The 27175-nt window shown below is 40.4% G+C and overlaps 2 protein-coding genes and 1 pseudogene across 10 annotated transcripts in view; 2 read left to right on the forward strand and 1 right to left on the reverse strand.

The window, feature by feature from the left end:
• Positions 1 to 1317: 1317 nt before the first annotated feature.
• Positions 1318 to 23496, reverse strand: TPMT (thiopurine S-methyltransferase). 5 transcript variants are annotated; one of them, XM_045847056.1, is made up of 10 exons: positions 23351 to 23447; positions 22705 to 22768; positions 21260 to 21442; positions 19781 to 19873; positions 13432 to 13564; positions 7359 to 7411; positions 6636 to 6710; positions 3794 to 3879; positions 2442 to 2486; positions 1318 to 1736 (listed from the first exon to the last, which is right to left on the reverse strand). In XM_045847056.1, exons 3-10 carry the CDS (start codon positions 21397 to 21399, stop codon positions 1624 to 1626), a joined length of 738 nt encoding a protein of 245 aa, XP_045703012.1. In that variant the 5' UTR covers positions 21400 to 21442; positions 22705 to 22768; positions 23351 to 23447; the 3' UTR covers positions 1318 to 1623. The 5 variants fall into 5 exon arrangements, with proteins under 5 accessions (XP_045703012.1, XP_045703011.1, XP_045703008.1 ...); XM_045847055.1 differs by lacking the exon at positions 22705 to 22768 and having other exon boundaries at positions 23382 to 23496; XM_045847052.1 differs by lacking the exon at positions 22705 to 22768 and having other exon boundaries at positions 23351 to 23490.
• Positions 10813 to 11126, forward strand: LOC123824063 (annotated as a pseudogene).
• Positions 23497 to 23738: 242 nt separating the features above from the next.
• The window catches only part of KDM1B (lysine demethylase 1B), a 54639-nt gene continuing 51202 nt past the window's right edge, over positions 23739 to 27175 (forward strand). The window contains exons 1-3 of one of the 5 annotated variants that reach the window (XM_045847043.1): positions 23739 to 23917; positions 24231 to 24274; positions 26463 to 26648. In XM_045847043.1, coding sequence (XP_045702999.1) covers positions 26593 to 26648 — 56 coding nt within the window. In that variant the 5' untranslated portion in view covers positions 23739 to 23917; positions 24231 to 24274; positions 26463 to 26592. Of the gene's footprint in view, positions 23918 to 24230; positions 24275 to 24307; positions 24483 to 24656; positions 24726 to 26462; positions 26649 to 27175 lie in introns of those variants that run through there. The other 4 variants (XM_045847039.1, XM_045847040.1, XM_045847041.1 and 1 more) reach the window with 4 other exon arrangements.

Genomic DNA, 27175 nt, shown 5'->3' on the forward strand with positions numbered 1-27175 from the left:
TCTCCAGCCCTCCTCTCGGCCTCTCTTTCTGCAGACAGCATTCTCTTCTTCTCAGATCTTTAGAGTACAGTGTGGCTGCCTCACTGCTTATGGGTTCACCTGTTAATTTCACCCCCTCTAAGCAGCTTTTCTCATCCAATTCTAAAAATCTATGAAGAGAATCAGATTGGCCCAGCTCAGGTCAGCTGTCCCTTCTGGGTCCACTCAAATGATGACAAAGGTAGAGTCAGATAGTCACGGCTTCTGGAAGCCCACACCATGAACTGGGGACAGTTCTCAGAGAATCCAGAACCATGATGAGCTGGGGGACACGCCAAATGAATAGCATCAGAGCATACAGAATAAGACCACTGCCAGAGAGCATCTGGGGCAGCAGGTCCTGAATGGGGACAGAAGAGGTGGAGAGCTCAACTCTGAACCCTAAGGAAGTTTTCAGTGTGTCCTGCTTATGACATATTTCTAAGGACAGTATCTATAGTTTTCATCAACAGCCACGGGGTCTAAAAGCTTCCCCCTTTAACCCAGCACACACACACAATTAAGTAACTTATTTCTTAATAATAAGCACATGCCATCCTATTAACACAAACCAAACAATCTACTTTATTTAGGTGTTAGTGCGGTTCGGGAGGGACGTGCAACTTCAAAACCATGGTTTCCGGTGAAACATTGAGAAGCGCGGCGTCTGCACGCGCAGAGCCTGAGCAGCCCGGAGCCCCGCCTTCCGTGTGCTGCGCTTTGCGAGGCTGCAATTGAAGCAAGATTAATTTTTTTAAAAAAACTGCCAAACTCAGAAAGAACTTTTAGGATTTATTTTTACAGATTCGGAACAATATTTTATTGCATATAGACTGGTTTGATTAATTTTAAAATTTTCTTCTTGATTTTGTTACATACAAAATTATATAAAGAGAAAAATGTGAAAAGGACTTGAGAAGAACGTGAAGGTTTACAGGAAGAGCTAATATCACACACAATTCCTTAGACTACTTTCTTTTACCTTGAACTGTGTTACAGCCTTACATTTCAGTGGTTTTCAATTTCATAAAAATGACAATTTTTCTATTAATTTAAGTTGTATACATTGCTTTTCTATTTTTAAGAAGTTTTAAAAAAGATTTTCTTTATTTATTTTTAGAGAGAAGGGAAGGAGAAAGAGAGGGAGACAAACACCAATGTGTGGGAGAATCACCCGCTGGCTGCCTCTCGCACGCCCCAACGGGGGACCAAGCCCACCACCCAGGCATGGGCCCTGACAGGGAGTCGAACGGGCCGCCCTTCCCTCAGCGGCACAATAACTGACCAACTGGGCCACACTGGTTGGGGCTCTCCTTTATTTTTTAATTACAGAAGTAATACATGCTGATTGTAAAAAATTATTGCAATTTGTAAGTAAAACACACAGGTATAATCTATCACTGCAATCACACTCTCCTTTCTAAAGGTAGCGACTTTAACACTTCAGTATGTTTTTTCCCCTAGAAAGTTACATACATTTCTGTGACATGCTATGCAAACAATTTTTTTTCAAAGGTCATCCATTACATTTTCATGCCTTAGCCTAATTTTCATTTGCTCAAAAGCTCAAAAACTCAATGTTACTCGCTTTTACTTGTGTCTCATTTACTTTTCTGTAAGTAGATACAAATTCTCAACAAGGGAGTCAATCCCCCAACTTCTGTGTCGCTCCTCAAGCACGTCCACCTGCTCAAGGCACCGACTGCTGCACACCGCACCTGGAGCAGAAGACAGGGCGACAAGGCACAGCTTTATGAGGAACACAGTCAGGGGGGCTTCTTGAAACGTATCAAATCCCTTTTAAATGGAGACTTTTCTCTTCTTTTAATGAAAATAGGAAAACACTGAGGCAAATGTTCTGAATTATCATCATGTGTAACAGCTTAGAGCCAAAATAAATATACCATCTCTGCAGAAGATTCAAATAGCTTCAACATAAGCATGCCATTTAGCTAAAAAGGCAAATTATAGAGATCTGTCCCTTTTTTAAAATCTTTACCCGAGGAAATTATTTTCCTTCCTTTTTCAGAGACAGAGGAAGGGGGAAGAGGAGTGGGAGGTGAGAGGGAGTGGGAAGGGGAGAGAAAGAGAAAGAAAGAGAGAGAGAGAGATCACTGTGAGAGAGAAACATCTATTGGCTGCCTTTCTGTACACACCCCAGCTAGGGACTGCACCCACAAGCTGGGTATGTGCCCTGACGGGAATTGAACCTGCCACCTTTCAGTCCATGGCACAGCACTCCAACCAACTGAGCCACATTGACTGAGGCAAGATCTGTCCCTTTTCTAAGATAAAATAGTCTTTAATAAAATGGTTTCTGACCTTTAAGTTTTATACCTCTAGATAGTAATAGTTTGATAACAGCTCAAAGCAGTTAACTGTCGACTTTGTTTTAAAAGTTACAGCATATACCCATAACTTACCAAACAATCTTTTAATTTCAGCATCTGAAACATAAAATGGTGGGCCTAGGTAAAAGAGAAACATGGTTAGATCTAATTCTAAAGAGAAACAAATTCTCAGGGCCCACTTCTCAGCTTACTTCCAGTGACCTAGGCGTACTTATTCTCCATATAACTTGATTAGCCAAATGGGTGGGGATGTGACCAGTTCTGCTGCTGCTTCCTTTCTACTCTCTCAGACCAAAGACTGCCTCAGTGAGGGAAAGCGATGGCAGGTGCCCATCTCCAGCAGAGGCGAGATGGCTGAGCAGCCATGGGGTCTGACAACACTGAACTCAGAATGGAGTTGATTAACAGATTCCCTTGGGGGTTCCTTCATCTTCTGGGGTACTGATTTTCTACTGCTCATGCACACACCCACATTCTATACACCCTCCCACTTTACTGAGGGCCATTAACTTTAAAGGAAACTTAACTTCTGACCCTTTCTAGAGCTCTCTCCTCTGGGTTCCACCCCCAGACAGAGCCTGCAGTGTTCCCACCCACAGGCCTGCTGTTCAGGAATGAAGTTGAAATCAGATTAGCAGAGCTGATGTCTGTCTCCATCAATTTCTGTTTCCATCTGATTGTCCCATTGGGAACACTAGGTCTTATCTTTTAGTGAATTTTTAAGATGATTTATTAAAACAAAAAAATACTAAGATATGTAAATGTTTATAAAATACAGTACTTTTTAAAAAACTCAATTAAAAATCAAAAAGGGACTTTTTACAAATTAAAAGTCTATATACTCGGTTTTCAAATCTTCCTGAAAATGAAAGTTCAGCCATGACAAAGGTTATGGTTTAATGTTCAAACACATCGAAATCGGTCCAGAAGAAAATATTACTTTTACAAAGTCAAAACGTAGTTATAAAATCATAAAATCAATAAATTATAAAATTTCAGAAACTAAAAAACAGCAATAGTTGGACTTCCCTGCACACCTCCAACCTCCCCAGGCCACTCTGCCCCATCCTCCTGAGAGGGTGTGTGCGGGCTGTGGGCATCGCACAGCCACCGCAACACCACCGATGACACGGACACGCGCTGTCTACAGCAGAGCAGTCAGGTCTCTCCCTCCTAACCAAATCCCCCCTCTCTTCTGTTTTGAGCTGTGCATGAACAAAATGGGATTGGAATATGAGAAAAATATGCATTGAGTGGGGAGACAGAAAAATGTTTATCATTTCCATTAGCCCACACTAGACTTATCTTCATGTATGTGTATAAGCAGTATACTTCCTATGGGAAAGTTAGGAGAAAATTAATGCTATTTATGTCATATAATTAAATCAGAAAATGAGGCAACTAGGAAAACAAAAAGACTTTACCTGCATGTTTAGTTGGATCATAAGAAACAACGCTCAAGAGGTACTGAAACCCTTTTCTCATTAGGGACAGCATTATATCTGCATAACTAAAAAAAATACACAACAAAGTATGTATTAGATTTCTCTACAAAGGCAAAGTCTGCGAGGTGAAAGGCAGCATTTACTTTCATCTACACTACTGAGTGTATTTCTCCTAACAACCCTGTGAAGCCAATTCTTATTTTGAAAGTCAGCAGTGGGTTCAACAAATTGTCACCTGCCTCGACTGGGAAATAATAAAGGTGGGAGTCAAAATGAGCCACTCAGACCAGAAGACTTCACAGTAAGATGGACAGAGGCTCCTTCCTCCTGTGTACTCAGAGGCCTTCTGCTTTGAACACGTTCTTCCCAAAGGGCTGCCGCATGTACCCGTGCTCTGGGGCAGTGACACCTCTTCCCAGGCTGGTATCAAAATGACTTGGACACCGGCTTAAAGGAAAGATGCTTGAACTCCATTCTCACAGACTGATTCAGCAGGTTTACTGTGGGGCATGGGATGCTGCCATGTAACAAATGTCGTGGGTGAGTAGGACCTCACCAGGGGGCATGTGTCAGGGGTTCAAAATACAATACTTCCCCTCTATTAAGCTGGAGAGAGACAAGACTAACAGGTAAAAATTCAAGGTAGTATGAAATTTAAGTTCTGCAAATTTGGCATAGACTGAGTATTGCTGGAAGAGTTCTTTGTAGTGGGTGGCTTGGGGAACAGGTGATGCCACTTCCCAGCCATGTCTGATTGAACGTTCAGAGTGGGGGCCTGGCCCAGATGGGGCCCATCAGTAGACTGACCAGGAGCCAGAGCTGGACCCAGACCAGAACAATGAGTTAGACCAGTCAGATTACTCCACTGGGAAACTGAGTTAAGAGACCGCATGAGCCTCTAGTTAGCTGTGGTCATTGCACTGAAATCTGGAGCTGTTGGCTGTGTGGTGGGCGGAGCAGAGGAGGCTAAGGGTGGTAAGCAAGTCAGATATGTGGGAGCAGAATGGAGCAGGCAGAGGAAGCTGAGTGGTCAGGCTGGGAGGACAGAGGACACCCACCCAGGGAGGAAGAGAGGACACGAGAGACTGACAGAGATGGGCAAGCTGCCCAGCTCTGAGAAAGGAGCTTTGGCCCTTGGCACACCAGGGGCATGGTCTGCCATTATAGTGAAATTTGTGACTTCTAGTTTGCTCCCCACTGCCCTGTGGATTTTAACAATGCAAACCAAAGGCCCTGGGAGGGACTAACCTCACAACAGGTGATCATCCTCAGGAAGTAGGAGACACCTACAACGGCAGACATTTAGCAGAACTGAGTTTAGTATGCAAACACAGTGTTTTATGGATACAAAGGGGTCTCAGGTAAATCTCTGAGTGGATAATGAACACTGACATCACATAGGAACTGCCAATCAGACCCTGGAAAGGTGATGTGCATGGTCGGGACAACAACAGAGTTGGCAATATAAAAATGATAAAAACAAATACCATGTATGATGTGTCCCATTATTTCCCCAATTCTGGCATAGGATATATTTAGAGCATCGTAGGAACTTAATATGTATTTGTTGAATAACTGAACAAAAGTAATAGGGGAACTAAAGTGTCATTAAACGAGCAAGTATAAGAGAGAAAAGCAAAAGGCTAGGGGGGTCCCTTTGGGAGTGACACCTTAGGCGTGGGAGGAAGGTGAGGATCCCACAAAGGAGATAAAGAAGGAGTGGGGAGCGAAAGAAAAGGGAAGATGGGGAGCACGAATTCTCACTGAAGAAATATACATGTGAAGAAGATGTAGCATGGCCTAACTTTAAAAGATTAGATTTGGCAATAAATCTTACTTAGGAAACCATTTTTAAAAATAAAAAATTTCTCTAATGTGAATTCTAACATTTTTGGCCATGTGTTAAGAGTCTGTCTCCATACAACTAAATAATTCAATATTTATGTGCCAAATCCAAGTAAGTATATGAATGATATTTGAATTGGAAAGTCCGTAGGTATGGTCACGTCTTACTCAGTATGTTTTCTCTTATATTATAATTTTATTACCAAATAAGGCTAGATACAATAAGCATGGTCACCAAAAGCATCATTACAAAAGCTCTAATAGTGGCTAATTTTTATACAATGATTTAGAGTTGACAAGGCCCTTCCTACACATATCATTTCTTTTAATTCCCATTACAACCCTGTAAGGTAGTATAATGTGGGGATCATGACTGTCAACTTTGAAGCCAAACTCCCTGGCCTGAATCTTTCTGTCATGTATTAGCTGTCTAACTTTGAACAAGTACCTTCTCGTCTTTGACCTTGGTTTCCTCATCTGCACAATGGGGTAATGAGAGTATATATCTCACAGGGTTTTGTGGATGAAATGTGTTGATCCACATAAAGTATTTCAAACAGTGCCCGACATGTGGCAAATAGCTAACAAGTGTCACCTGGTAATATTAGTGGACATGGTGATGGAGGTATTAGAAAAAATATTAGGATTTTCAGAGTAAATGAGACTTAGAGAAGGTGAGTACTTTGATCAAGCCAACACACTTTGGAAGTGATGGTGTCACAAGCCTTGTACCCAGTTTCCTATGGCCAAATGCTATATTTTTTAGAAAATATGGTATTGGATTTAGGCCCTCTAATTCGAAATATAAAAAATTACTTCAAACCAGTAAAATTCTAACTAATTTTCTAGAATCCAGAACAAGCACAATACATTAAATTAAGAGGGAAAGAAAGAGAGAGAGAAAGGAGGGGAGAAAGAAAAAGAGAGAGAGAGAGAAAGAAAGAGTGAGCCAATATAAAGAAACCAAATTACTAACCGTTTACGATCCCCTGGGTTAATAGCAACTAAGGATCCTCTATCCCAAATCCTGTCAAATTTGCCAATATTTGCTCTATCAGAAAGAAAAAGAAAAAATACATTTTACATAAGAAAAATAAAATTTTTTTTAAAGATTTTATTTATTTATTTTTAAAGAGAGGGCAAGGGAGGGAGAAAGAAGGTGAGAAACATTGGTTGGTTGCCTCTCATATGTGCCCCGACTAGGGACCAAGCCCACAACCCAGGCATGTGCCCTGACAGGGAATCAAACTGACAACCTTTTGCTTGTGGTTTGACACCCAACCAACCAAGCCATAGCAGTCAGGGAAGAACAATCAAATTTTTAACAAGACACACAGTGTTCCCCATGATGCATGCTGGTACTTCACCAGGTGTAATAGACCCAGGTGTGAAGGTGACATTGGTCTTGCTCTTGCTTCCTTTTCCTTACCTGTCTAGGGTCATAATAATGCTTTCCATAGTTTGGGAGTTATCAAGGACAAAGATATTGGGAGGTAGAAGATGTTCAATTACTGCTGGCCTCATGAATTTTTTGTCAGACATGTAACCTGCAGTAAAAATAACTGCAGAACAGACCCATATCAATGCTTCGTGGATGCTACTACAAGTTGATGGGAGGGAGGAAAAACACTTCCCCACCCCCAGCACTGCTAGCAAACACTCAAGTTTTTGTAAGTGCACAGGTAATATTCAGTCCTACCTGGGAAGATCAAAAAGGTTGCAGCAGTATAGTGAGATGTTCCCCGAAGAACTCTGTAAGGAAAAATTTCAAGAAAAAAATTTCTACTTAATTAGGAGATACTTGAGTAGTCAAGGAAAGAAAAGAGGGGCAAAGCAAGGGTGATGAAGAAAGAATGTATAATTAAATATAAAGAGTATAATTTTACTGCAAATAACTTTTTTACTGAAAAATATTTAAATGGCACTGCAGTTTTTTAAACCTGTTCTTTTTGATCAACTCAAAGAGCAAAATAATAGAGAGGTTAATCTCATTACCTTACTATAATGTTTAACTTATTTAACTTAAGTCCTTATTTAGACTCTGCTAAAGATAAATACACAGGTCAATCAATACCAGGCAGGCTGACGGAGAAAGGTCTCATGTGTTAGAAGTTATTCATGAAAAGTGCAGTTGGGTTGACATCCCTTCTCTCTTGATTCATTCATCTAATGAGCATTTATTTTCTGAGCACGTGGACAAGATTACCCTGGTTCTAGATAGTGGATGTGAATTTGACATGGTCTCTGACCACAGTGGGGACAGCCTGGTAGAGCAGAGAGGCGTGTGGGTACAAAGAAATATTACACTGCAGAATGGCCTGTGCTGTTCTGGTTGTATGCCTGAGAACTATGGGAACAGAGGACAGAACAGGGAACTGCCTGGGGAAAGGCTGAAGAAGAGGCGGCCTTTGAAAGGGTGTTGATGCATCTGCTAACATTACAGGGGTTGGGCTGGAGGAACAGTCCAGGGGGAGTACCATGACATGGACTCCGCCATGTTCGGGGATATGAGAAGTCTGAGAGGTGGGGTGGGGTAGTGTGGGGGTGGGGTGAAAGGCAAGTTAGCAAAGGCACATCGGGACGTGAAACTGTTAGATTTTATTCTAAAATGAGACACCGACAAAGGTTTACAAATAGAAGAGGGGAGATCTTTGAAAACCCATTTGGAAGTACTCTAGGAGCAGCCCAGAGAGGGCTAGGCCTGGAGGCAGGGAGAACAGATAGTGAATTTTAACTTTGGTTGCAGACTGGAATCACTGGGGAACTTTAAATAATACTGATGCTAGCCCCACCCCCTAGAGACTCTGATTTAATTAGTCTGAGGTAAGACCTCAGACTGGGAACTTTACCAGATCCACAGCTGAGGAACTCCCGGGCAAGATGGCAGCATAGGTAAATATGGTACTCACCTCCTCCTGCACCACATCAAAATTACAACTAAACTACAGAACAACCATCATTCAGAATGCCTGAAATCTAGCTGAACAGAAGTCCTAAAACTAGAGACTTAAAGATGGAGCCACATTGAAATTGGTGGGAGGGGCAGAGATGAGGAATGGGCTGTTTCCATACCCATGTGTGATGGATAAAAATTAGGAGGGATATTTTGGTTGCAGAGGTCTCACCTGAGAAGTGGGGGGGTCTTCACACCAGGTTCCCCAGCCCAGGATTCCAGAGCCAGGAAGTAAAGTCCCCATAACATCTGGTTGTGGGAACCAGGGGGGATTCAGGCTGAGAGAGACCGAAGCTTTCTGGAGTCCTAGGCAGTTCCTCTTTAAAGGGCCTACACATGGACTTACTCTGACTCAATCCTTCTGAGCTCCAGTGTTGGAGCAGCACTTAAAAGGTAACAGAGATATGCACAAAGAAACTGAATTGTCTGGCATCAGGGTGAGAGCTGGGGATGGGCAGCTTTCTCCCAGACAAAAGTGCTGGCAGAGGCCATTGTTCCTTTTCTGAGCCCTCCCCCACAGAGCTGGCAGGAAGGCACCATATCTGAGTCTCCATCAACCTGGCTCACACTGTTTGTCCTGCCCTGGTGATTCCCTGAAACCCTTCCCCACTCAATTTTCAGGCCCACCTAAGCTATTTGCACTAGCTTTTCCATCTGAATGGACTTTTTTCACTAATGCTTCAAATTTTCCTAAAATGTCAAAAACAAGTAGCATCTGATCTCAGCATGTCCCTATCTCTCACCATGTGGCCCCAGGCCTGACACTACCAGCAGCCAGCCTTGGTTCAGAGCTTGGCCTTGTCTGTGTACCTTCAAGTCCAGCACAGTGGCAGCCATCAGCAGACTGCTCTGTAGCTCATGCCTGGTGACCCTAGACATAACACAGGTGGCTGCTGAACTTGGCCTGCACCTCACTGGAAGCCCTAAAGTCAACGTACCCAGGGACAGCTTCAGACCATGTTGAAACACCGTCACCTAACCACCTCCACAAGCAGCACATTCAAGGGGCAGACACCAGAGCCCTGTGAAAGTAAGTCCTGCTCTGTGGGGTGGGCATCTACACAGCTGATCCTCAAAGTTGATCAGAGGTTGGTGGTCACAGCCAGGTAGTCCTTGCAGCTGATCAACCTGGAGGTAAATCTCTCCCATTGATATGCCAACAGCTATCAAGTCTCAACTACAACAGGAAGGTGTACACAGCTCCATTGGGGGGGGGCACCTCACATGCCCAGCTTGGGTGCTCAAGAAGGCTGTGCCACTGGACTCTGCAGAACACCTCTTACATTAGGCCATGCTACCAAGCCTGGGAAACATAGCAACTCTACCAAATACATAGAAAAAAACCACAAGGAGGCAGCCAAAATTAGAAAACAAAGAAACATGTCCTAAATGAAATAGTACAAAACTCCAGAAAAAGAACTAAACAAAATGGAGACAAGCAATCTACTAGATGCAGAGTTAAAAACACTGGTTATAAAGATGCTCAAAGAAATTAGCACCTCAACAGCATAAAAAAGGACCAATCAGAAATGAAGGCTATACTAACTGAAATGAAGAATAATTTATAGGGAATCAACAGTAGAATAGATGACGCACAGAATCAAATCAGTGATTTAGAATATAAGGAAGCAAAAAACACTCTATCTGAATAGCAAAAAGAAAAATGAATCCAAAAAATGAGCATAGTGTAAGGTGCCTTTGGAACAACTTAAAGCATTCCAACATTTGCATCATGGGGGTGCTGGAAAGAGGAGAGAGAGCAAGAAATGGAAAACTTATTTGAAAAAATAATGATGGAAAACTTTCCTAAGCTGGTGAAGGAATAGACACACTAGTACAGGAAGCACATAAAGTCCCATATATGATGAACCCAAAGAGGCCCACACCAGGGCACATCATAATTAAAATGCCAAGGGTTAAGACAAAGAGAGAATATTAAAAGCAGCATGAGAAAAGCAACTGGTTACCTACAAGGGAGGTTCCATAAGAATGTCAGCTGATTTCTCAACAGAAACTTTGAAGGCCAGAAGAGATTGGCAAGAAATATTCCAACTGATGAAAAGAAAGGACTTACAACTGAGATTACTCTAGCCAGCAAAGCTATCATTTAGAATTCAAAGATAGATAAAGAGTTTCCCAGATAAGAAATAGCTCTTTAAGAAGAAGGAAAACTTTCCATGCTGTTAGTGCTCTCACAAACATGGTGAATGTTCCTAAAACCTGCCGGACTTTCTGTAAAAAGTGTGGAAAGCATCAACCTCACAAAGTAACAAGAAGGGAAAGGATTCTCTGTACGCACAGGGGAAGCAGCGTTATGACAGAAAGCAGAGTGGCTACAGTGGGCAGACTAAGTCGATTTTCCGGAAAAAGGCTAAAACTACAAAGAAGATTGTGCTGAGGCTTGAATGTGTTGAGCCCAATTGCAGATTTAAGAGAATGCTGGCTGACAAGAGATGCAAGCATTTTGAACTGGGAAGAGATAAGAAGAGAAAGGGCCAAGTGATCCAGTTCTAAGCTTGACAATAAAATCATGAGGATATGTTCAAAAAAAAAAGAAGGAAAAATATATGAACAATAAAATGGCAATAAATACATATCTATCTCCAACTGAATATAAAAAACAAAGTACATGAACAAGCAGAACAGAGACAGACTCATAGATACAGAGAACATTTTGATGGTTGCCAAATAAGAGGAGGGTTGGGGGGATGGATGAAAATGGTGAAGGGATTAAGAAGTAAAAATTGGTTAAGAAGTACTGAATAGTCATGGGAATATAAAGTATAACACAGGGAACACAGTCAATAATATTCTAACAATTATTTATGGTTTCAGATGGCAAGACTTAGGATGATCACTTAGCAAGTTATGTAATGTCTAATCACTGGGGTTTACACCTGAAACTAATATAACAATGTATATCAAATGTAATTGAAAAATAAAAATTATTTAAAAATGAAAAAAAAAAGGGTCCACAGGTGATTTCAAATGTCCCACTAGAGCTGAGAACCATTGCTCCAAGGAGTCTGGAAGCTGGATTAGCTTCTTCAGGCTGAGTAATCTTTTGGGATCCTTAGGTGACTGTGAATAGGGTAGGAGAAAGCTGTAAAATAAAGTACTATTAAGCCTTGTAATGACTTGAGGAATTAATTTCAATACTTAGAAAAGACAGTACTTTGCAAAAAACTGAATAGACAAACACAATGGCTAGACCATGTAAGACAAGAGAACTTGGACCCACTGCCTCTGCAGCAATCAGCCAGGAAAGCCAAACCACAGCCTGTTTGGTCAATGCATGCCAGCTCCCTAATTTCATTCCTCCTACTGAAGACCCACCAGAGAAAGTCAAACATAAACCCCAAACCCATCACAAAGCATGCTCTCCTCTAGTTCACCCCATTCTGTTTTTCCCAGGCCAACAGCCTCCAATCAGGGCATAACTGAAGCCTTTGTGTTCTTCACTATAAAGCTTTCCGACTCTCCCACCCATCTTTGAGCCCCTGCCAAATACAAGTGGCTGACCCCCTCTGAATAAACAGCCTCTGCTTATTCACGTTTGGGCGGTGGTTACCATTCCTACACTATTACCCCAAGCTGGTGAGGTGGTTCCACTGGATCATTCTGGTCATAGGATGACAACTCCCAAGTCTATTGTTTCCTGCCCAAGTGCTGCCCCATGCGTCAGGGACATAAAACCATTTGCCAGCCACACCTTTGCTATTCTGTAGGTCTCTTAAACTCATCTCTAGAACAAAACTGATTCTCTCTGCTTGTTTTCAACTTGCTTTATTCTCTGCCATTCAACCTAAGCTAGAAAGGTAAACTCCTCATCACCTTGATCTCTCAGTTAATCACTAAATTCTCCCAGTCTGGCATTCTAAGCATTACTTTAACCTACCTCTGGTCCTCTAAGCACCTATATCACTTCAAGATCTCTTTCCTAGACCACTGCTCACAGCCTCCCATCTGGTCTCTTTGCCAGGAGGTTCCTTCCCTTCAAATTTACAGCCTTGGAGGCCACAAGGGTCTTTGGCTCAAAAGAAAATCTGGCAGTGTCATGTCCCCACTTTGAAACCTTGCTGCACGGGCTGAAGTACCACCTTCCCAGGGCATCTGAAACCATGAACCTGAACGCCTGCCTGGCCCAGCCCTACCAGTCACCACGCTTCAGGAAGCTCCCCCAGCTGGGTTAGGTAATTTTCCTCTGTTCCCTTAATACCCTGTGCCATTATACTTAGCTCCGTGTGTGACAAACAGCTTCCTCTGCATTCTCTTTTCTCTCATAAGCTAAAGGATTTAGGGCAGGAACTGTGTTACTTCTTCAATGTTTCACGCAGGGTGTGGCACAAGACAGGTTTTCAGAAATGCTGATTTATAAATTTTAAAAAATTACACACACCCAAACCAAAAACACGAGTCCAGATAGGCTTTGACCTCAGGTTTTATATACAGGGTCTGGCACAAGAACCACCTGCTTCAGTGTGGTTGGTAGAGTAAAAATTGGGTGTAACAATTTATAGTTTTAATTTGAGCATTTCACCTAAAATGTCATACGGTGTGCCTGAGTGTGATATTGTTATGTTACAGAATTACATGCTTATGGTTCTGTAATAAAGATTTTGTGATAAACAATATGGTGATTGTGCCAGACCCTGTATATTTCTATACCTAGCTATCCATCTATCTTTTTAAGCCCTAGTTCTTTACACCATTTAATGTCTAGGTGAATTTTATATACACTTGTATAGTATCCTCATCCATGCTAAGAAAAACTTTTGGTGGGGGCATGGAAGTAATTATTTACCAAAACAAAACAAACCTTGAATACTTTGGCTCCAGGAATTGCCACGATTGGCTCTTCTGTGTAAGAAAGGTTCTGCTCCGTAAAAAATTCCCAGATCCCAAGTTCACTGATTTCCACTCCAACTACGCTGTGACCTCGATCTGCAAACCTGCATAAACCATATATTTACACTTAAATTTTTATTTCAAATACAGCACTAAATAAAAGGATATGCCCCAATAAGCATATATCTTCCTTAACTTTAAAAGATTTATACGAATTCAGGTTCTTTGGTTTCATAGAATATGTAGATCCGCAGGAAGTGAATCTCTATATTCTCAAACCTTACGTTATATGGAATTCTGAAAAGTTTATATGACCTTAGGAAGAAACTTTAAATTTTGGAAAATTATGCCTTAAAATGTTCATTTATTACAAATGGATTTGATTAGAAGAGTTTTTAATTTAAAAGCATCCTATGGATTAGAAATGCTTTTCAAGTTCTCTAAATCAGCTCTGTCCATGACAGCCTTCAACAATGATAGAAGTGCTCACACCTATCTATGCTGTCCAAACCAGCAGCCGCTAACCACATTGGCTGCGGAGTATTTGAGATGTGGCTAATGTGATTTAGTTTAAATTTGAATAGCCACATGCGGATAGTAGCTATGGTACTGGAGCATACAGCTCTAGAACACTGGCATCAATTTTTATAAAAATCTTATAATTTTCATTTACTTGTAGTACACACTATCCAGAAATTTATTTAATTACTATATGCAAATAACTAGTACCTTGCCGTAAGCTTTATAATCACAGAATTCATACATTTTCTTGGACTCCAGGGAAAACTCTACTAGTGGCACAAAATACCTAGGCAAGTATTGATTTTACGTAAAATTAAATAAACACATACAGTCAGTTCTGCTATAATGCAACATATGCCAACCTAAAAATCACTGCACTATGCAAAAATCATGCAATAAATAAGGCTCCTAAGAAGATAAGGGTTGGGGCACAACATTAAAAACTTAGTCGTAATAGAGTATTATTCAGCTGTAAAAGAACAGAATGTTGCCATTAATGATGACCACGATGTACCTTAAGGGTATTATTCTAATTGAAATAACTCAGAAAAAAAAAGACAAATACCTTATGATCTCATTTATATGTGGAATCTACAAAAAACAACCAAACAAACAAACTCAGAGATACAGAGAACATATTGATGGCTGCCAGAGGCTGGAATTGGGGGGTGGGCAAAATGGATGAAGGGGGTCAAAAAGTACAAACTTGCAGTTATAAAATAAGGCAGCCCTGGGGATGTGATATACAGCATGGGGGCTACAGGTAATAATCTGTAATGCACACAGGGTGGGGCAAAAGTTTACAGTTTGTTTGGAAAATATTAATAATAATAATACAAAAATAAACTGTGTTTCACACACTCACAACAACCATAAGCCTACTTTCCCTACCCCATATTTAAAAATTACTGAGTTAAAAATTCTCATCATGAAAAAAAAATGTTTATAACTATGCATTACGATGAATCTTAACAAGATTTATCGTGATCATTTTGCAGTACCTACAAACATCGAATCATTATGTTGTACACTTGAAACTAACATAATATATGTCAGTTATACCTTAATTAATTAAGAGTTCCAGTGGGCTATTATTAAGATTACAAAAATAAAGATTTTATCAACCATCTTTTCTGAACTTTATAAACTTACTAGAGACTCTGGTCCATCAGTGCACATACAACATAACACATTCCAGCAAAAACAAAGCTCCACTGGATCATTTGCCAATTAACAGAAAGACAATTTTCCCTTTCCCCACACATTTTCAAAGTTTTGAGTTCCCACTGTTCACTTCTCGGTGGAACCAGTCCCTTGTGGCTAGGGATAATGAAATTCTACCCTGTTTTTACTGAACAAGAAATTTTTTTCAAGCTTTAGTTTTATTTCAAAAAAGGTAACAGTGACTTTGTTTTCTCCAGGCACCACCCCCCCAACAACCATTTGCTAAAGTACAGAGGTCTGTATCTTAACAACCCATCCTGACCCCTCCCCTGCGCAGAATTGTACTCTCCCTGCTGGACTCTCCGGGCTGGGGAGCAGCAGAGTCCAGGTGCCAGGCTAGCTCCCTCTGACTTCAGGAACTGTTACAACCTTTGGACCCTCAACTCTTTACCCCAATGGTGAGTTTTAAAATCTGGAGAGTGGATTTTCTTTGGGTGTTTTATTTTTATTTATTTATTTTATTTAAAAAAATACTTTATTTTCACAGAGTAGAAGGGAAGAAGAAAGAGACAGAGCAAAACACTGATGTTAGAGAGAAAAGAAACATCAATGTGAGACAGAAACATCAACTGGTTGCCTCTTGCACATGCCCTGACTGGGGATGGAACCCTAAAACCCAGGCATGTGCCCTAACCAGGAATCGAACTGATGACCTTTTACTCTGGGGATGATGCCCAACCAACTGAGCCATACCAGTCAGACTTCTTTGGGTGTTTTGAAAAAAATGATCTGTAAGGATATACAGTAGAACTATAAGCTCACCAAAGTCCACTTGAATACTCCAAAAAGTTGACTGACTTCAGCTCCCAGGAGACCAATATTTTTTTGTTTGACAAAGATACTTTGCCAGAAAATGATTCCACAATAACAATTTTAAGATACATAGGAAACTGAAGAAGTAACAAATTAAAATAGCATGGCTTAATTTCAGGAATCTATTTCCTCTTTTTTCTTCATCTATAAGGTCACGAGTATGGCTAAAGGCAGTTTCTGATGAGGTTATCAGCTTTCCAAGCATTTCTAAATCCTTAGTGTAGACACCCTCCCTTTTGGGGCACAGTCACCTCCCTCCCACCCCTATTTTTAAAAAGAAGAAAATGAAACAAAGTGATCAGAGATGTTTTGATTTCAGCAATTTACACTCAAGGCTTTGTGCTGAGTTGCCTGGTTCTAACCCAAGATGATGGCTCAAACGCAAAGCACACAGCAAAGGAAGGATGCTCCCATCTCATTCTGAAAGCAAGTATTGATGACTAGTTGCCTCCCCCTCTTCCCCCCAGAATTATACTTTAATTTAAAAGTAACATTTTAAAAAAGCTGTTACACATTTGCTATAACTTATCTCTGTGAATCAGGATTTTCTCAATAATGTACAATTAAATGAAATTTAGAAATATATTGGGTAAAAATTATTTAAGAAAAAAGTTGTCAGTGGCACATTAAAAGGAAAAAGAGAGGAACCTAAAAGAACTGGTGTCAGAGGTCTTACACGTGTTAAATGGTTATATAATATGTAAGTACTACAACACGGCACCAGAAGTTTACTTGTAGAGCTGAGCGTTGGAAGGGCTGCAGCTTTCAAGTCAGTGTGAAATGATGGACAGAGGATTATTGGAAATCAAAGCTAAGTCCTAACTCTGGCTGTGGATGGGAGTGAGAGCACACAGGGTGAACTGAGGCACCTGGGAGAGGCTGGAGGTGTGTGCCTGAGTTCGTTTTGTCTATTCACGCTCAGCTTAGTCCCACTGGGCAAAATCATTTGTTTTCCCCTTGTGTTTCTTACAGACTAAGCAAATGTAAAATTCACATCATGCTCAAATTATTCCCTAAGATATCAATAAACTTAGAATGAAATTCACATTTTTAAAACAAGAGGTAGAGCTGAAGCGACTACACCTACTACCCACACAGCGCTACACACTTCCAGTGTGGTCAGAGCATGAACTGTTCATAGTTCTCAAATATGCATATGAATAACTTATCTTTCATATTCCCTAGGAAGTCTGTAAGTTACCATACATGGAATATTTTTTATATTCTTCATACATTTTATAAAGTTACAAAATATAAACAAAAGAGTCTAAACCAGCTGTATGAATTTTTATTTCCATTCAACACATGGAAAAGTGAAATGACCTACTATAAAGTGGTAGGAGCTGGATAACATTGGAATATATTGCCCTTAAAAAGAACCTAAAGAAATGTCTTATACATTTCATTTTAATGCTGTTCGGCCTCCGCTCATAGTTTATTCATATCTGACATCTGTATAGATATCAATATACAAATTAGTTAAATAAGTGAAAAATTCTCAAATAACATATGTAATTATATATAATTGCATATATATAATAGTTTAGTTCTGGTATTTTTTAATTATAAAATGACTTTCAACCCAAAATATTTAACAATCACATTTAATTGGTTGTCTCATTCTATTTCCTAATCTTGTCTCAAAATCTCTGCTACAGTTAGATTGTTCTTATCACTTATGACATAGTATTGAGACAATCTATTTATAGTTAGTGTTTTTCTTACAGGTAGTTTCTAAAGTAATCCTTTCTTCTATTTCAGTCAGCTGGTTAGGATAAAGTATAATAACATAGTTTAAATATTCTCAATTTCATGGCCACACTAAAACGTAAGCTATAGCAGCCATTTCACAAATGATCTCAGCTATAAGCATTTTCCATCAACAGAAGAAAGTGGACTTCTGGTCAAGATGGAGGCATAGGAAGACAAGCTTCAGCAGAATGTGAGGTTCCACACTCATGTATGGTGGATGAAAATTGGGAGGGATACCTTGGGAGCCAGCAATCCTAGCCCCAGACATGACTGCAGAGCCCAGGGTTCTAGCACTGGGAAAATAAATCCCTATAACTTCTGGCTGTAAAAATCAGTGGGGGCTGGGGCGGTGGAAGAAACTGACAGATTTTCAGAAAAGTCCAATTAAAGGGCCTGCACAGACTTAAAACGTATGCAAAACTAGCCACTCTGGGATTCACCACCAAAGTAACAGCTGTAAGGACACCAGTCTCATACGAAAAGTGGGTGAAGTGACTAGAAATGGGATGCGCGCCAGACAAACCTCCAGAAGCCAGGCAGTGGCATTGTTCTCTCTCCAAGCCTTCCCCCAACCCAGAGCCACAAAGCAGTGAAGTGGGTTGCCTCACCATGGCAATTACCTAAGGTTCTGCCCCACACAATATACAGGAGTCTTTTCTAAGACAGGGAGTCAAAGCAGCTCTACCTAATACACAGAAACAAACACAAGGAAGCTGCCAAAATGAGGAGACAAAGAAATATGGCCCAAATCAAAGAACAGAACAAAACCCCAGAAAGGAAACTAAAAATGGAGATAACCAACCTATCAGATACTGAGTTCAAAACACTGGTTATCAGGATGCTCAAAGAACTCACTGATGACAGCAAAAACAGAAGGGAAGAAATAAAGGTTATACTAAGTGAACTAAAGAAAAATCCACAGGGAACTAACAGTGGAGAGGATGAAGCCAGGAATCAAATCAACAACTTGGAACACAGGAAGGAAAAAAGCATTCAATCAAAACAGCAGGAAGAAAAAAGAATTATAAAAAATGAGGATAGGCTTAGGAACCTATGGGGCAACTTTAAAGGTATCAACATCCAAATCATAGGGGTACGAAAAAGAGAAGAGGAAGAGCAAGAAATTGAAAATTTATTTGAAAAAATAATGAAGGAAAACTTCACCAATCTGGAAAAGGAAACAGACATATAAGTCCAGGAAGCACAGAAAGTGATGAACAGATGAATACAAAGAGGAAAACAAGACACATCATAATTAAAATGCCAAGGGTTAAAGACAAAGAGAGAATCTTAAAAGCAGCAAGAGAAAAGGAGACAGTTACCTACAAAGGAGTTCCTATAAGCCTGTCAGCTGGTTTCCCAAAAGAAATCTTGCAGGCAAGCAAGAAGGGACAGGCAAAAAGTATTCAAAGTGATGAACAGCAAGGACCCACATACAAGATTACTCTATCCAGCAAAGCTGTCACTTAGAATGGAAGGGCAGATAAAGTACTTCCCAGACAAAGTAAAGCTAAGGAATTCATCATTACCAAGCCACTATTACATGAAATGTTAAAAGGAATTATATAAGAAAAATAAGATCAAAACTATGAACATTAAAAGGTCAACAAATTCACAACTATCAACAAATTAAAAACAAACAAAAAACTAAGCAAACAACCAGAACAAGAACAGAATCATACATAGGGAGATCATTTGAAGGGTTATCAGCTGGGAGGGAGAAGGGAGAGAATGGGGGTAAGGTGCAGGGATTAAGAAGCAAAATTGGTAGGTACAAAATAGACAGGGGGATGTTAATAGTACATGAAATGGAGAACCCAAAGAGCTTATATGCATGATGCATGGACATGAACTAAGGGAGGGACTCCTGGAGAGAATTAGGGGTACTGGGCAGAGGGGGGCAAAAGGGAAAAAATTGGGACAACTGTAATAGCATAATCAATAAAATACATTAAAAAAGAAAGGCAAAAAAAAGACAAGAAAATGTATCAATGCTTATCTGCTCATACCATTTCATCTCAACTGCTTTTCCACAAAGAGGGAAAAATACTCTCAGTCCACTCTCGCCTTTAAGGAAATTATCCAAATGCTTCTTTAATAGCCTGGAGACAAAAAAAATGTTTTTGTTTTAATTAGCCAATGCACAGAGGAAAGGACAACAATTGCATAATGCTAAGTACTTTTCATGCATTATCTCACTTACTATTCCCAACAACTTTATAAAGTAGATGACATTAATTATTATAATCTCCATTTGGCATAGGAAGAAACAGAGAAGTTAAGTAACTTGCTCAGTAACATAGCTAGTGAATGATTAATCTGACTCAAATCCAGGTCTTTCCTGATTGGCAATTAAAAATGTTTAAAAATTGTTCCTTGGTTGATATGTTTTAAAAATTCTTTAAAAAAATTTTTTTTAGAATGAAACTTACTTTTTCTTTAAGATTTTATTTACTTATTTTTAGAGGGGGAAGGGAGGGAGAAAGAGAGAGAGAGAGAAACATCAATGTGTGGTTGCTGGGGGTCCTGGCCTGCAACCCAGGCATGTACCCTGACTGGGAATCGAACCTGCGACACTTTGGTTCACAGCCTGCGCTCAATCCACTGAGCTACGCCAGCCAGGGCTTTAAAAATTCTTCATTAACCTCCCAAATATATAGGTGCATGTATGTGTGCGTATGAGACGTGGGGGAGCCTTTGGATGTACTGAGTTTTTCCACACCTATTTTACAGTAAGCTCTCTAAATGTGTACTCAGGGCTCAGAAGGAGCTCTGAAAAGTTGTGGCTATTCTTGCAGTTAATTCCTTTGTAGGGATGTGGCTCTCCTCAGGCCACCCACATAACAGGAATAACCCATACAACAATTCTGGGATGATGGCCCAACTACTCAGAGTGCATGTGCAATAATAATAATAATGATGATGCACCCTGGGAAGGCAGGGTGGCTGCCTGAAACAGGGAACATCTGACATGATCGCCTTACTTAGCACTGGCCCATGATTTATTATTGCTGCTTCAAAGCCTACTCCTGCTACTAATATATGGCTCAATATCTTGGCTCATTTGCTAATTTCTTTCATCCTCCCTTCTTTCACCATAGAGATAACACTTTAACATTTCAATGTTGAACAACATTTACTGTTTGAAAACAAAGTCAAAACAACACCACTTTTCAGTGTAAAGATACATAAGCGTTAATGTCGCTTGAGCACCTGCTCTGTGTACAAACATGTGTGGCCAATACATAGATGCTACAGGGGATTTCTCAATTCATGAATCTAACATGTTTTCAATTGTAAGTCATACAGTTATTTATACTCCATGGAAAGATGGAACATGCCACAGATGCAATATGATTTCAGAAATGCTGAAATAAGAAAAAACTAAAAATGTGCATCTTAAAATGTGTAAAATATTATCATTATTTCTATCTCCAAAGTCAGTTTCTGATAGAGCATTTCTTTGTTATATACCAAATATTTCTTACTGGTGTCCTTGTTCTTGATGAAATGCAATTTTGCGGTCCACCCACTTTTCTTGCCATTCTTCCAGAGTTAGTACTTGGTTTTTCTGTACCTCAGCATCGGGGTACTCTTTAAAATTAAGTGAAGTTTTTGTATCATCCATTGTTTCATAAATGCCTTTGCCTAACAGCAGATGTCTCCAATACCTAGGCAGAAAATACTTGCCAAGTTGACATTTAAAGGCACTGTAATTTCATTGAGGAATGAAACAAAAACCATTATCCTCAGCAGTATGGCTGTTAAAAACATATTTCAATATCCCAGAAAAGTCATACAAAAATTACTTTTCAGTGAGTTTGATGGTAGGGGCACCCTCATATTACACATTAGGAAAGATCTTTAAATAAATTGAATTATATCTTAACATTAGAGTAAAAGGATTTAAGTTAAAATAAAGGAGAAAAAGCAAACAGGAATTTCACACTTTATAACTTCCATAAACTTAGAATTTTTTCTAGCATCTCAGTTACTCTTAATTTTAAAATTTTCTTTCAATGTTTACTTATACTTGTAATCACTGTTACAATGCACACAACTTGAAGACTTCAACAGTTACAAAAATAACAGTTCCCATTTGCATGAGAGGCAACCATCTTTAACTTTTTGAACTCAGTCTTCAAATCTAACTTTATCTCAGAATAACAACCTTATTTTTGTATCTTCTTTCATTTTAGGTAACTTGTAGAGAAAAGAAGCATTTAGCCATCTTTCAACTTCCCAACACACATGCACACAAACACACTCACACTCTCTTCTCATTTTTCCTATCCTTTCAATAGAGACATAGCAGATTTTTTATTAAATATGTAGAGCACATTGTTGTGACTCAGTAAATACTATACACAAGCAACATAGTGTTCTATAATTAATGTTCCTTTGTTGTACAACTTTTTCATCCCGAAGTTAATCACTGTTTTGCTTTTTTATTTATAAATTCTCTATATGGTAGTTTGGATTATACTAGTATGTTATTAGTGCTTCTAATTTAATGATTTATCCATGAGAATAGCAAACAATGCATAAAAAGCAGGTATTTCAGGAAAATTGTCTTTATTGCAAACTTTGGCTTTGGTGTGCTTAAGATTTAAGGATTTGTAAATATAAATTCACGTCTCAGCAAACATTTGTTAATAAATTACTTTTGCAAGGCCCTGATGATGTCAGGGGGTGACTCAGTTTTCTTAAGAGGTTAGGGGGAAGTACCTGATGATACTTGGTACAGAAAAGCAAAAGAGAGTTGCTTTTCCCCCATCTTTATATTTAACTGAAATTTTGGGAACGGTGGGCTTAAGACTTCATTAAGCACCTCTCTACTGAAAACAAAGGGGAAGCATAAGTTTATCACAGGGGCAGGGTAACCTGTATTGCACAATTCTATCCATTTCATGCAAACTTAAAATTAACTTACCACGAATATAACTTAATCACTTCTGAGATGTTCTAACAATTTCTTAACTTGCTTATGACCTTTTCTGGAGAAATAAAAGTTTCATTCTAAACCAAGATAAAAGTGTAAACTATAAGCACCCGAAAGGCAAGTTTCAGTAGCACTGCTACCCATACATGGGTAGCATACATAGTTTGGTCGCTCAAGTCCTCCGCGGGTGGACTCCCACCTTTTCTTCAAAAAATATTTGTGCTTTATATTTATTTTTAAATTTTGCTCAATTTAAGAATAACTTCCCTGAAGTGCACAAATTTTAAGAGTACGGCTCAGTGAACTTTTACACAGACATTCACCTTTGTAACCACCATGGAGCAAGACAATATTTAAAGCACCCCAGTTCTCCCCTCCCCTGCCCCTACACCGCCCCTAGTGCACTAGTCTGTCAAGTACTTCTCTTAACAATCACTAATACATATCAATGTTTGGGTTTCACTTAATCATGGACTCACAGAAAGGTCATTCACTGTTTTACCTGGTTATTCCCAGATGCCACTCTGCTCCCTGAACTCTATTCCAGGGCGCCAATTACTCGGCTGTCCACCCTTGTTAGGCTGCCCGATTCCGGAATCCCATCACAGGATTACACCTAGCAAATCATTCCACTCACCCGCGCGGTCTCTACGCCCGGGAAAACGCACCTCGCTTGTCGCCTGCTGCTTTGCGGCCTTGCTCGAACCAAGGACTGGTTAAGCAGCGGACCGCTTCCCGCCCCCTCCTCCCGGGCCTCCTCGTGCGCTCCGCCCCCGTGGCCCACCCACGCACCCACAGCCAGACCCCGCCCCTCCCCAGGTGCCCCGCCTTAGTCCTCGCCCCTCGCCCGCCCCCTCCTTGGACGCCCCGCCTCAGTTCCCGCCCCTGGTTCCACCCTCTACCGGAGTCCAGCACCGCCCCCTCCTTAGGAGCTCGGGCTCGCGCAGCGGCGGAAATGGCCAAGGCGGGGCGAGCGCTGCGGCGAAGGCGAAGGCGGGGACCCTACTCCTCCCCGCTCCCGCCGGCTCCTCCCACTCCGGGTCACGCCGTCACAGGGGCGGAAGCGGCGGCGGCGGTGGCGGCGGCGGCCGAGAGAGGACTGCGGTTCGCAGCGCGGATCCTGCAGTCCTGGGCGCGCGGCGCGCGGCTCGGGAGAGGTGCCCGCGGCCGGGGGCGGCGCGCACCGTCTCTCTCGCGCTCGGAGGTGAGGCGCACGCGGCTCTGGGGGTTACTGTAGGGGCTGCGGCGGATTTCGGGTGACAGCTCCGCACAAAGCAGCTTGGCAGGGGTGCAAACCCTCCTTCTTCCCCTGTGCAGCGCCCCTAGCCCGGTTGGGAGGTGAACGAATGCCCTAGGGACTGATACCTCTCTCTCCGATTTGGAAGCGAGCTGCTGGGTGGGATTCCTGTCTAAGGAAGAGAAATTCCCGGGCTGGGTGTTGCGGCGACGGGGTTCCCCGATTCGTCTTGGTGTTGTGGGTCTCTTCTAACCCCCTACAATATTTCCTTTCTCTACAGTGCTGCCTTCTCCCCGCGACTGCTTGCACCTTTTCAGCGCTCAGGTGAGCACAGGAGGCTGTTGCTTCTCTGGCTTCGGAGCAGAGACGGGAACGCTTTTCGGAAAGCGAGGCGGCTGCAGCTGGCTCAGGGAACGTTGGGGCTCCCTTCTGGGGACTGTTAGAGCCTTGTCACCTGGGGAATGTGTGCTGCGTGGGGGAAAACCCACAGTCCGGAGTAGGAACTCCCTCGCTTGTTCTGCAGAGTGTGGCGGTGAGGAGCTCGTACAGCCTTGCAGGTGTCGTAGTAATGCTTTGAAGCACGATAGGCATGGCCAGGTTGCTGGGGTAACTCCTCCGGGGAACCCGGAGCGGGCGGCCGGATTACGATAGCTGTTAGTCAACAACAGCCTGGCAGCTGGCAGGTGAAACAGGAAGGAAGTGGAAGGCCCAGCTGTAGAAAGTTGGGGTTCGGTGATACGGAACCTAGGCAGATCGGGGCCCAGCCTTGTCTTGGGTGAGTGCGCACGAGTCCGCAGACCAGTCCTTGTGGGAGAGCCATCCCTTCATATTCACGTACAACTTCGGGTTTTTGTATTTTATTTGTTTTTAATCTATTTTAGTGGAAGAAAGGCGAGTGGGAGAGGAGGTTTTTTAAGGAGGTACATGAGAAAAATGACTATCAATAATTGATAGTCTTTCAGGTAGGGAAAGTAATCAACAAAGCATTCAGGCAGTTGAACTGGGTCCATATTTTGGAAAATTTTATTGGTATGGGTGCAGTAAGGTGCTAGTCCTTCCTTATTTTAAGTGGCCCAAAGGGAAATTCCAGAAGTTGTCTGAAGAAATTTCTAGTAGTTTGCCTTATAAATGTTGGTGTCACTATAAATTTTTATTCCAACTTGGAGTCATTTTATGTCATATTTCTGAACATTTTTTTTAAACTTATTGAATAAGCTACTTTAGGAAAATCCTGGGAATTGTTAAAATAGAATCTAGGCACTGATACATCCACTTATATATTTACCCACCCAAAACCAACATTTTCCTCTTTTGTCACATTAAAAGAAAACCAAAGCTATAAATTTAAAGTTAGGGAGATATGCTTATAAAATTATATTGAACGTGAAACAAATTGATTATATTTAAATGAAGTGTGCTTATTAATTTGATAAACCAGGTAGGAAAGCATTTTCAGTATGTTCATTGGTTTTAAAGACACTTTTGATCATTATTTCTGAAATTATATTTAAAAGCACAAAAACTATTGTTCTTTAACTTAAAAATTTTCCCCCCATTTGAAGCCCCAAGAACTCAGCAACAGTGAAAATACAGAAACTACAGCAAGTCTCAAAAGAGGATGAGGGTACATAACTGTGAATCATATTACTGAAAGTGAAAATGTATTACCCTAAAAATCCTCAATCCTATTTTTCCCTGACAACACAGATTTAATAATGGCTTTTATAGCTAATATATTCATTTTTTCCTATCCACTTCTTGATTTACATCATTCTTTACTGCAGTTAAACACATATTTTCCAGTGCAGTTGGACTCAAATGTTTGGTGAAATTTCTGGAAATTATACTTTTTTTTAATAGGATGCTTGCATTTTTAGGGTGAAATGCTGCATGAACCTAGGCTGATTATGTTCCTAAACCCCACTTTAGACTCAAATATTTTTGCTGCAATATTGATATATAGTATACATTTACAGATCTGTATTTATATAATGTCTTATTCGTGGTTCACTTGTGAGTAATGTTGGGTATATGTTTTGTATAAAGAGATTCGTTAGATTGGACAGTCTTTTGAAAATATAAATATGATCCAGAAAGCCTTCTTTGTGTTTAACAATTATTGATAGGCAGGAGTACTTTTAACATCAATAGTGTTTTATCTATCTGTATTTGGAGTGCTGTAGAACTAAATGGCAAATTGTTTAATCCTTAAAGAACTATAATACATTTCAAAATATAGAGAGAGTTGATGTGTTCACAACTAACATAATGGTTTTAAGAAATTGAAGAGTGAGCTAAAGGAAAATCATCCATAACCTTGGTGTCTAGATTTCTCAAAGTCAGTGCAGCTAAAAACCTGAAAGTTTTCACACATGTTAATAATCCATTAAAAGTGCTCTGAGGGGTGTTAGTAGAACTCACAGATAGGAAACAATAGGATAACAAACCTTTCAAAGCTTTCTTCAAGATTAAGATTATATACAGGCATCCCTCACCTTATTGCACTTCACAGGTGTTGCAGTTTTTTTACCAATTGAAGTCAAGACCCTCACCAGAAAAAGATTACAACTCGCTTCATTGCCGTATTCACTCCATTATGGTGGTCTAGTACCTAACCGACAGTATCTCTGGCATATGCCAGTATGTGGAATTTGTATCTTATGATAACACTTTTCTACTTCAAATTCCTTATCCATAGGTATGTCCTATTTATTTGTGTGCTATTTTGTGTGAGTGTATGTAGTAAATACAGTGGATCAAGGAAGGGGATGTGTGATAATTGTAGAACCCATATATTATTGAGTACTTTTGCTAAACTTTTTTTTATTCCTAATCTAACTAAATTGAATAAAATACTAATTTGATGACTCAATCTTTCATGGTTACTATGCATTATTTTTCTCATAGACTTTTGATTCTTAATGTTTTTGTTTAATCATGCTGTTATTAGACTAGTTTGAGAACTTACAAATTTTTTTCAGTAAAAGATATAGTAACTAACCCAGATTCTTAGATTTGGTAGTGACTAGATGGTGTCCCTGAGGTTTATTTGTTGGGTTTTACTAAGAAAGAGTGAGTTTTCTTTTTAAGGTATGATAAGAGATCAAAATTCAGGAACTGCTAAGAAGACACAGTAAGATGGAGAGAAACAGACAAAAATTGAGTGTTTTTACTCATTGAATTTTACAAATAATGTGATTTGTTTATTGGTCGCTTGTGTGGTAT

The sequence above is a fragment of the Phyllostomus hastatus genome, unplaced genomic scaffold (assembly GCF_019186645.2).
Source record: "Phyllostomus hastatus isolate PE091 unplaced genomic scaffold, TTU_PhHast_1.1 phas_contig_524, whole genome shotgun sequence".
NCBI lineage: Eukaryota > Metazoa > Chordata > Mammalia > Chiroptera > Phyllostomidae > Phyllostomus > Phyllostomus hastatus.

What these genes read in the sequence shown, in the direction of transcription:
- TPMT (XM_045847055.1), bottom strand. Translation starts at nt 21,399, where the DNA reads ATGGATGATACAAAAACTTCACTTAATTTTAAAGAGTACCCCGATGCT. An exon ending in CATCAAGAACAAGGACACCA is followed by an intron (nt 19,874 to 21,259) that starts GTAAGAAATATT and finishes TTTTGTCTCCAG; the next exon opens with GCTATTAAAGAAGCATTTGG. An exon ending in TGAAATTAAAAGATTGTTTG is followed by an intron (nt 1,737 to 2,441) that starts GTAAGTTATGGG and finishes CTTCTGCTCCAG; the next exon opens with GTGCGGTGTGCAGCAGTCGG.